The sequence below is a fragment of the Lithobates pipiens genome, unplaced genomic scaffold (genome assembly GCF_037356315.1).
Source record: "Lithobates pipiens isolate NorthernLeopardFrog02 unplaced genomic scaffold, aLitPip1_a1.2 Scaffold_77, whole genome shotgun sequence".
Lineage (NCBI taxonomy): Eukaryota > Metazoa > Chordata > Amphibia > Anura > Ranidae > Lithobates > Lithobates pipiens.
Window position 1 is genome coordinate 1,317,031 of NW_027507900.1, and position 11,687 is coordinate 1,328,717.

General features: G+C 52.0%; 1 protein-coding gene across 2 annotated transcripts in view; it reads right to left on the reverse strand.

The window, feature by feature from the left end:
* Nucleotides 1-11,580, reverse strand: part of LOC143959476 (gastrula zinc finger protein XlCGF66.1-like) — a 28,081-nt gene extending 16,501 nt beyond the window's left edge. For both annotated transcript variants that reach the window (XM_077468138.1, XM_077468139.1), the window contains exon 1: nt 11,549-11,580. In XM_077468138.1, the coding sequence (XP_077324264.1) occupies nt 11,549-11,561 (13 nt within the window). In that variant the 5' untranslated portion in view covers nt 11,562-11,580. The remainder of the gene's footprint in view (nt 1-11,548) is intronic.
* Nucleotides 11,581-11,687: the final 107 nt, after the last annotated feature.

Genomic DNA, 11,687 nt, shown 5'->3' on the forward strand with positions numbered 1-11,687 from the left:
GCTATATAAATGCAGTGATTCCTGTGTAAATGACACTGGCAGTGAAGGGGTTAACCAGTGGGTGGCAGTGTAGGGGTTAAGTGTTCCTAGGGGTGTGTTACTAACTGTGGGGGGGGGGGGCTGTCATTTAGTGAACACTGATCACATGGAGCAGAGATCAGCGTCACTAGTTGCTAGGCAGAATGGAGAAATGTTGTTTATACAGCATTTCCTCCATTCGGCCGCTCCGTGAGACGATCGCGGGTATGCCCTGCGGCGATCGAGTCCGCAGGTCACGCGACCGGACTCACGGGGGGTCCCGACCAGCGCTCCCGATGGCAGGGCGGCATCGAATATTGGATGTACATGTACGCCAATATGCCTGCCCGTGCCATGCTGTCGACGTACATCGTTGTGCGCTGGTCGGGAAGTGGTTAAGGAAGGATTTCTGGCGGGTATTAGGCGCATATACGTTAACAATGACCAGTGGTTGGTCGTTAAATGTAGCTGACAGGATGAGGAATCTGCCCCCAGGGTCGACTTCTGCGTGCCTCAGGGCAACAGCCACCGAGGAGCGAACCGCGATCATCACCCCCCTCGCTTTAGATTCAGCACGGGCGTGGAAATAGTGGGGGAATAATCTGTGGGTGCACTTGGGGGGGATTAAGTTCTGAGAAGTGGGTCTCTTGCACGCATAAAATGTCCGCCTTCTGATTCAAAGCTTTGCGCCAAGAGATCTTTTAAAAGGGCTATTGAGGCCCTTAGCATTAAGGGAGACGATTGTAAGCGACATTGCAGTGAGGTGGTAATGGGGTTGCCACCTGTCCAGGATTCACCCGGACAGTTCGGGTTTTGAATCCTGTGTCCGGGTTTAAGACCACCTGAAACCTGGACACATTATTCAGACCAGACTATGGCTTCCTAGAAGGGTTGCTGAGTGCAGTTGTCTAAGCTGAGGGTGTCTACTACACTCTCTTTCACGCTGCCCAAAACCAGCACTAACAATCCCCCCCACACTGACAGGAGAGGAGAGAGGGCTCGATCTGCTTCTCTTCCTCCCACCCCTACCCCTCTGTGTCTAACCACATTCAAATCCCTGGCTCTTTGCCTCAGAAAAGGAAAGTGGGGGTGGGAAATCTGAAGTCCAGCAATCGCAGATACATCTGGATGAGAGGTGCTGACTGCCAAGGGGAGAGTGAGCTCACCATCCATCCCTGTCTGTGACTGAAGTCTTCTTCCCCTTTCTCTCTCCTGCCTCTGAGTGAGTACACTAAGGTGAATCAGAGTTCTCAGAGCACCCCTTATATGAGAGTTCCCATTTACACCAGAGGCCACAGTGTTCCCCCTTACATCAGAGTTCCCATTTACACCAGAGGCCACAGTGTTCCCCCTTACATCAGAGTTCCCATTTACACCAGAGGCCACAGTGTTCCCCCTTACATCAGAGTTCCCATTTACACCAGAGGCCACAGTGTTCCCCCCTTACATCAGAGTTCCCATTTACACCAGAGGCCACAGTGTTCCACCTTACATCAGAGTTCCCATTTACACCAGAGGCCACAGTGTTCCCCCTTACATCAGAGTTCCCATTTACACCAGAGGCCACAGTGTTCCACCCTTACATCAGAGTTCCCATTTACACCAGAGGCCACAGTGTTCCCCCCTTACATCAGAGTTCCCATTTACACCAGAGGCCACAGTGTTCCCCCCTTACATCAGAGTTCCCATTTACACCAGAGGCCACAGTGTTCCCCCCTTACATCAGAGTTCCCATTTATACCAGAGGCCACAGTGTTCCCCCTTACATCAGAGTTCCCATTTATACCAGAGGCCACAGTGTTCCCCCTTACATCAGAGTTCCCATTTACACCAGAGGCCACAGTGTTCCCCCCTTACATCAGAGTTCCCATTTACACCAGAGGCCACAGTGTTCCCCCTTACATCAGAGTTCCCATTTACACCAGAGGCCACAGTGTTCCCCCTTACATCAGAGTTCCCATTTACACCAGAGGCCACAGTGTTCCACCCTTACATCAGAGTTCCCATTTACACCAGAGGCCACAGTGTTCCACCCTTACATCAGAGTTCCCATTTACACCAGAGGCCACAGTGTTCCCCCTTACATCAGAGTTCCCATTTACACCAGAGGCCACAGTGTTCCCCCCTTACATCAGAGTTCCCATTTACACCAGAGGCCACAGTGTTCCCCCTTACATCAGAGTTCCCATTTACACCAGAGGCCACAGTGTTCCACCCTTACATCAGAGTTCCCATTTACACCAGAGGCCACAGTGTTCCACCCTTACATCAGAGTTCCCATTTACACCAGAGGCCACAGTGTTCCCCCTTACATCAGAGTCCTCTCCTTACATCAGAGCTCTCAGTGTTCCCCCTTAAATAAGGGCTCCCAGAGCATCCCTTATGTCAGAGTCCCCAAAGTTCTCCCTTACATCAGAGTCTGTTGGGTCCCCCCTTAGGATGCATTCACACCTGAGCGTAGCTTTTTCAAGCGTTTTTTGCAGCGTTTTTTACCGCGATTTGTCGCAAATTTGTGCAGGGCAAAAGGTCACCAATGTTAAGCATTGAGCAGATACAGCGTCAAAACGCCCATAGAAACGCTCGTTGTCGCGCTAAACGCTCGAATCGATCGTTTCCATTAGTTTCTATGGGAATGAAAACGCCCAAATCAGCCCGATTCGCGCGACAAAAAAGGGTCCGGAACTTGTTTGGGCTTCAGGCGACTTGGAGTGGAGATGTGAACCGTCTCCATTGAGAATCATGGATTTTTTTCCCCTCCAGCGTTTTGTAGCTTCAGGCGTAGGGCTACAAAACGTTCCGGTGTGAACGGGGTGTTAGAGTGTAACGGAACTCTGCAGATTCCATTGTAAAAGAGGATTCTTGTGATTAACTTTATATGATTGGAAATGTTATTTAATCGCGAAATATATGTATAGTTTATACTGTAAAAAAAAAATGTGCACCGCTAAAGGGTTGGGGTTTGACTTGAAGAAAAGGTGGCAACCCTAGGTGGTAAGGGTAAATAGCAATGGTCTGCACAGTACCAGGGGGAGACAGTCTTCAAGAGAAAGAGGAGAGGGGGAGTAAGGGCCGGTTCACACTGCGGGCGACGTGAGGCGACTCCGACTTGCCTCGCCGCGACCTGCCGCGACCTCAGTGGCGACTTGCAAATGACTTCTGTATAGAAGTCAATGCAAGTCGCCCCGAAGTCGCCCAAAAGTAGTACAGGAACCTTTTTTCTGAGTCGGAGCGACTCGAGTCGCTCCTCTCAGAACGGTTCCGTAGTACAGAACGGGGGCGACTTGTCAGATCGCGGCACGGCGAGCCGTGTCGCCTCGCATCGCCCGCAGTGTGAACCGGCCCTAAAGAGTAACAGAGGGAAGAGAGAAAACAGGAGGGGGAAGGGACGGGGCGAAGAGGTAGGGGGGGGGGGGGAAATAAGCGTTGCACAAGTTATTTCAATACACAGTCAGGGCAGGACTTACCATTGGGCTTGACTGGGCTCAAGCCCATGGGCCCCGCCAAGATACACAGCCGAGTGTACTCGGCTCGGCTCACAGTCACGCCCAGTCCTGCCCTATGATGGACATAACACAGGGACTGGGCGTGACTGTGAGCCGAGCCGAGTACACTCGGCTACTCTTGGCTCCACTCGGGACTGCGAGAGGACCCGAGAGCTGCCAAGAGGACCCGAGAGCCGCCGCGATACATAGGACTCTATCTTGGCGGCGCCATTTTTAAATTTCAAGACTGCAAATAACACTGGGGCAAGGCTGCAGATGGATGGACAAGGCTGCAGATGGATGGACAAGGCTGCAGATGGATGGAAAAGGCTGCAGATGGATGGACAAGGCTGCAGATGGATGGAAAAGGCTGCAGATGGATGGGCAAGGCTGCAGATGGATGGACAAGGCTGCAGATGGATGGACAAGGCTGCAGATGGATGGGCAAGGCTGCAGATGGATGGACAAGGCTGCAGATGGATGGACAAGGCTGCAGATGGATGGGCAAGGCTGCAGATGGATGGACAAGGCTGCAGATGGATGGACAAGGCTGCAGATGGATGGGCAAGGCTGCAGATGGATGGGCAAGGCTGCAGATGGATGGACAAGGCTGCAGATGGATGGACAAGGCTGCAGATGGATGGGCAAGGCTGCAGATGGATGGGCAAGGCTGCAGATGGATGGGCAAGGCTGCAGATGGATGGGCAAGGCTGCAGATGGATGGGCAAGGCTGCAGTTGGACGGAAAAGGCTGCAGATGGATGGAAAAGGCTGCAGATGGATGGACAAGGCTGCAGATGGATGGAAAAGGCTGCAGATGGATGGGCAAGGCTGCAGATGGATGGACAAGGCTGCAGATGGATGGGCAAGGCTGCACATGGATGGACAAGGCTGCACATGGATGGACAAGGCTGCAGATGGATGGACAAGGCTGCAGATGGATGGGCAAGGCTGCAGATGGATGGACAAGGCTGCAGATGGATGGACAAGGCTGCAGATGGATGGGCAAGGCTGCAGATGGATGGGCAAGGCTGCAGATGGATGGGCAAGGCTGCAGATGGATGGAAAAGGCTGCAGATGGATGGAAAAGGCTGCAGATGGATGGACAAGGCTGCAGATGGATGGACAAGGCTGCAGATGGATGGGCAAGGCTGCAGATGGATGGACAAGGCTGCAGATGGATGGGCAAGGCTGCAGATGGATGGGCAAGGCTGCAGATGGATGGGCAAGGCTGCAGATGGATGGGCAAGGCTGCAGATGGATGGAAAAGGCTGCAGATGGATGGAAAAGGCTGCAGATGGATGGACAAGGCTGCAGATGGATGGAAAAGGCTGCAGATGGATGGGCAAGGCTGCAGATGGATGGACAAGGCTGCAGATGGATGGGCAAGGCTGCAGATGGATGGACAAGGCTGCAGATGGATGGGCAAGGCTGCAGATGGATGGGCAAGGCTGCAGATGGATGGACAAGGCTGCAGATGGATGGACAAGGCTGCAGATGGATGGGCAAGGCTGCAGATGGATGGAAAAGGCTGCAGATGGATTGAAAAGTCTGCAGATGGATGGACAAGGCTGCAGATGGATGGACAAGGCTGCAGATGGATGGGCAAGGCTGCAAATGGATGGAAAAGGCTGCAGATGGATGGGCAAGGCTGCAGATGGATGGACAAGGCTGCAGATGGATGGGCAAGGCTGCAGATGGATGGACAAGGCTGCAGATGGATGGACAAGGCTGCAGATGGATGGGCAAGGCTGCAGATGGATGGACAAGGCTGCAGATGGATGGACAAGGCTGCAGATGGATGGGCAAGGCTGCAGATGGATGGGCAAGGCTGCAGATGGATGGGCAAGGCTGCAGATGGATGGAAAAGGCTGCAGATGGATGGAAAAGGCTGCAGATGGATGGACAAGGCTGCAGATGGATGGGCAAGGCTGCAGATGGATGGAAAAGGCTGCAGATGGATGGGCAAGGCTGCAGATGGATGGACAAGGCTGCAGATGGATGGGCAAGGCTGCAGATGGATGGGCAAGGCTGCAGATGGATGGACAAGGCTGCAGATGGATGGGCAAGGCTGCAGAGGGATGGACAAGGCTGCAGATGGATGGGCAAGGCTGCAGATGGATGGGCAAGGCTGCAGATGGATGGACAAGGCTGCAGATGGATGGACAAGGCTGCAGATGGATGGACAAGGCTGCAGATGGATGGGCAAGGCTGCAGATGGATGGACAAGGCTGCAGATGGATGGACAAGACTGCAGATGGATGGGCAAGGCTGCAGATGGATGGGCAAGGCTGCAGATGGATGGGCAAGGCTGCAGATGGATGGGCAAGGCTGCAGAAGGATGGGCAAGGCTACAGATGGATGGACAAGGCTGCAGATGGACACTGATAAGGCTGCATTGATGGGCGTTTAAAGTTTAAGTTTTTACGTTTTTTTCCTTAAACATCCTTCGTAAAAGTTTTTTTCCTTTAAATTCCCTCCTAAACTTGGGGTGCGTGTTATACGCCGATAAATATGGTAATGTATAGAAGGTAGAAAGTGATTCAAGCCCAGGGGCCCCGACCACCCTAATTCCTGCCCTGTACACGGTAGTGAGGAAGCAGTAAGCTGGATCAGAGCAAAACAGGCCCGATCTGAGCTAGCAGAGTTAAGGCTTTGTAGGTAAAGCAGTAATAAAATGACGTATCTTATATATCAAAATCAGGTAGAACTGCAAGATATTCAAAAATAGAAACCAATAAATGTGTTTAGCACATGAAGAATTGTGGAGCGTGGGGGGGACAAAACATCCGCTTCCACTCCTCCACACCATGACTAGAACTGCAAAACTTGTGGTAAGTAAAGAACCATCTATAAAAAGTAAGAACGGTTAACCAGTAACAGAGCTGCACGGTACAGGCAAGCGACTTGCGATTAGGCCGCAGCGTGGGGCTCCCACAGGTTAGCAATCTTTGAGGACGGCCTTGCGGGTGGGGGGCGGGGAGGCGCCTGGGTTATCAGGCCCCAGTTAAGAAGCTGATTGAGGCCCTCCTTCGGCGATAACATAGCGACTTGTTGGTTGCGATGAGAGACAATGAGTTTAACAGGATATCCCCATTTGTAGGGGATTTTTTGTTTGTTTAGAACCGAGGTGACCGGTAAGAAGGCCTTGCGGGCTTGGGAAGTAGTCGCCGGAAATGTCATTGAAGAGTGTCACTCCATGGAAGGGCCCTAGCCACTCACATGATCTCCTCCTTGACATGGAAAAAAATGCACCCTGGCTGGTATGTCTCTGGGGACAGAGTCCGGGAGGTAGTGATGGACGAACTTCCAACGGGACGTTTCGCGAACGAGGCCGACCGTTTGTGAAACCGAACGATCGCGGCGGGCCCCATTGACTTCAATGGCAGGCGAACGTTTCAAACCTTCAAGTCGAATTTGCAGCCAAGAGGTAATTATTAGCAGGGAAAACATAGTCCCACCACATGGCCAATGACATAACACATGTATGAGGTGAATTTGGGATCGACAACTACAAGCATTCTTTTTTTATATGGGAAATTGTTGTGACAATTCAGGACTGTGGAGCGCATGAAGGCAATGGAGGAGAGGGAAGGTCAGGGACCAGGGTAGGCAAAGAAGAGGGTGCAGGAGATGATCACCAGCAGCGTGACATACAGCAATGACACCTGCACCGTGATAGAGTCATCTGACAACAGCACCGTGATAGAGAGCACTCACACCAGCACCGTGATAGAGAGCACTGACAACAGCAGCGTGACATAAATCACTCACACCAGCACCGTGACATACAGCACTGACAGCAACACCGTGATAGAGTCATCTGACAACAGCACCGTGATAGAGAGCACTGACAACAGCACCGTGATAGAGAGCACTGACAACAGCACCGTGATAGAGAGCACTGACAACAGCACCGTGATAGAGTCATCTGACAACAGCACCGTGATATACAGCACTGACAACAGCACCGTGATAGAGAGCACTGACAACAGCACCGTGATAGAGTCATCTGACAACAGCACCGTGATATACAGCACTGACAACAGCACCGTGATAGAGAGCACTGACAACAGCACCGTGATAGAGTCATCTGACAACAGCACCGTGATAGAGAGCACTGACATCAGCAGCGTGACATAAATCACTCACACCAGCACCGTGACATACAGCACTGACAGCAACACCGTGATAGAGTCATCTGACAACAGCACCGTGATAGAGAGCACTGACAACAGCACCGTGATAGAGAGCACTGACAACAGCACCGTGATAGAGAGCACTGACAACAGCACCGTGATAGAGTCATCTGACAACAGCACCGTGATATACAGCACTGACAACAGCACCGTGATAGAGAGCACTGACAACAGCACCGTGATAGAGTCATCTGACAACAGCACCGTGATATACAGCACTGACAACAGCACCGTGATAGAGAGCACTGACAACAGCACCGTGATAGAGTCATCTGACAACAGCACCGTGATAGAGAGCACTGACAACAGCACCGTGATAGAGAGCACTGACAACAGCACCGTGATAGAGAGCACTGACAACAGCACCGTGATAGAGAGCACTGACAACAGCACCGTGATAGAGTCATCTGACAACAGCACCGTGATAGAGAGCACTGACAACAGCACCGTGATAGAGTCATCTGACAACAGCACCGTGATAGAGAGCACTGACAACAGCACCGTGATAGAGTCATCTGACAACAGCACCGTGATAGAGAGCACTGACAACAGCACCGTGATAGAGAGCACTGACAACAGCACCGTGATAGAGAGCACTGACAACAGCACCGTGATAGAGTCATCTGACAACAGCACCGTGATATACAGCACTGACAACAGCACCGTGATAGAGAGCACTGACAACAGCACCGTGATAGAGTCATCTGACAACAGCACCGTGATAGAGAGCACTGACAACAGCACCGTGATAGAGTCATCTGACAACAGCACCGTGATAGAGAGCACTGACAACAGCACCGTGATAGAGAGCACTGACAACAGCACCGTGATAGAGTCATCTGACAACAGCACCGTGATAGAGAGCACTGACAACAGCACCGTGATATACAGCACTGACAACAGCACCGTGATAGAGAGCACTGACAACAGCACCGTGATAGAGAGCACTGACAACAGCACCGTGATAGAGTCATCTGACAACAGCACCGTGATATACAGCACTGACAACAGCACCGTGATAGAGAGCACTGACATCAGCAGCGTGACATAAAGCACTGACATCAGCACCGTGATATACAGCACTGACAGCAACACCGTGATATACAGCACTGACAGCAACACCGTGATAGAGTCATCTGACACCAGCACCGTGATATACAGCACTGACAGCAGCACCGTGATATACAGCACTGACAGCAACACCGTGATAGAGAGCACTGACACCAGCACCGTGATAGAGAGCACTGACACCAGCACCGTGATAGAGAGCACTGACATCAGCAGCGTGACATACAGCACTGACACCTGCACCGTGATAGAGTCATCTGACAGCAGCACCGTGATATACAGCACTGACAGCAGCACTGTGATATACAGCACTGACACCTGCACCGTGATAGAGTCATCTGACAACAGCACCATGATAGAGGGCACTGACACCAGCACCGTGACATACAGCATTAACAGCAACACCATGATAGAGAGTACTGACAGCAGAAGAGTGACATACAGCACTGACATCAGCACCGTGATACAGAGCACTGACATCAGCACCGTGACATACAGCACTGACACCAGAAGAGTGACATTAAGCACTGACATCAGTACCGTGACATACAGCACTGACACCAGAAGAGTGACATTAAGCACTGACAGCAGCACCGTGATATACAGCACTGACACCTGCACCGTAAGCAGCCCCAGGAGGAAGTCAGCATAGCACAGAACTTTTGTGGACCAAGTAGGTTGTGTGTGACTGATTAGCAGACTGTACGTCAGTCCCTATACTGATAAAGGACTGCTGCAGTATAGGGCAGCGGTCAGCAGTGGTGCACCTCAACCCTATGTATTGTGGACCGATACCAGTCCTTATAGAACAGCAGACTGTACCGCACTCAACCCTATGTACTGTAGCACCCTAGACAGACCAAGTTACCAGTCCTGATAAAGAGCTTTGTGGAACAAGTGAGTTGTGAATGATTAGCAGACTGCAGCAGAAGGGCAGCAGTCAAGTATAATATTCTTTCTATATTTGGAAGAAAGAATATTATACATGTACAAGCCTATTACTGTACCACTGATACCAGTCCTGAAAAGAACCTTTGTGGAACTAATAGTAATAGCAACTGTTTAAACTGACCCTCACTGCCTGACACACTGCTTCCTTCCTGTCCCTATACAAACTGACAAAACAGAGGCTGCTGGAACAATAACTGGTTACTCGAATAGCACTTTTGTGGACCTGATAGTAACAGCTAATGATGATGATGATGATGATGATGATGATGATGATGACTAATCTGGCTGTCCCTACAATAGCAGCAGACACAGCGTCCTTTCCCTTTCTCTAAACTGACAAAAGACACTCAGGCTGCTGCAACAATCAGTAGCACAGCAAACCTATCAACACCTAACACCTATACCAGTCCTGAAAAGAACTTTTGTGTACCAAATAGCTAGCGTTTTCTCTGTCCCTACTCCACACAGGATCCTTTCCCTACAGTGACAGAAGAAAGAATGTAAAATGGCCGCCGGATCGGGTGTATTTATAGGTTAGGGGGAATGTACAAGTGTCCATGTGCTGTCATGTCTCAATTGGCTGTCCTGTACCCCATGATGGATGTGTCATCAGGTCAAAGTTCCTTTACACAGTAAAAACACAGAAGTCCGCCGGGCGAACGACGGGAAAAGGCGAGCGAACGGGCGGACCGCGAACAGTCGAAATTTGCCGCGAAACGACCGCCGGGCGAGCTGTTCGGCCATCACTATTGGGAGCTGAAGTGCTCTGCGCTCTGGTCCTTCTCTTCTTCCAGGACTCGGATCGGAGGAGGAGCTTCCGCAGGGCCGCCATGAGGGGGCCTCGGATTTCCCGGGTTCCGGTCGGCGCCATTTTGAGAGTCGTGCTGCGGGGGCCTCCAGGAGTCTGCGGGGTCCTTTGAGTGGCTCTTCTTCTTGGACATAATCCGGAGACTATCCGGTGTCTGTCGGGCCGGGTAGCAGTCCGGGTAGCGGGAGACGGCGTTCAGCGCTGTAATGCGGTGTGGAGGAGGGGAGCTGAGCATTCAAGCGGCCATTTCTCTCAGCGGCCAGGCCACGCCCATCTGATATGTATTTTTAGGGGTTACCCCTGAGTGTTTTTTTGGGGTGTGGCGTTCTGATTACTGTCTATAAGACCCCCATCCAGGATAAGGGCCTGATATGGAATTTAAAGGGGGACCCCACTTTTTTTTTTGCATGGGGTCCATCTAGACACCCACACCAGGGACTCACCATAGATGAGGGTCTGATATGTATTCTTAGGGGTACCCCGAGGGTTTTTTGGGGTGTGGGGTCCTCATTACCATCTATAGGACCCCCATCCAGGATGAGGAGAAGGAAGTCCCTAAACTTTTGTTTACCATTCTGATAACCCCCCTCCCCCCCCTCTATTTCCAGACCCCCAAATCTGCCGCTCCGGGGTCTTTGGTAAGAGCCCCTCCTTCTCATCAGTGGGGGACGAGGGGCTCTGCCGGGAGGGGGGGGGTCCCCCCGACTTGGATGAGATCTCCCCGTGTGGGGGGCATGTGGTGTGATATGGGGGAGGGGCACACTTATCCTCTCCCCTTCCTCCTCAGATTTGGGGTCCCCTGAGGATTTCCCAGGGGGACCCCAAACTTTGTTTGTTGGAACGAAATCCGGGGAAGTCGTCAGATCGACCCCCCGAAATGTCCTCCGAGACCCCCCAGAGGTCCCCCTCCCCCACCATGTCATGTCCCTGAAACCGTCTATAGAATCCCCCCTCCCCCCCATCCTATGATGTCATAGCTGTCAGGACCGTCCCGAGACCCCCCCCTCCCCCACCGATCCTCACCTCCATCCACCATCCACTCCACTCACAGGAAGTGCCCCCTCCCCCACCCCACTGCATCATGGGAGTTGTAGTCTCCTCCCCCTCCAGTGCTGGGATTGGTGGAAGAGAAAGTGAGGGGAGCCAATCACCATCTCCCGAT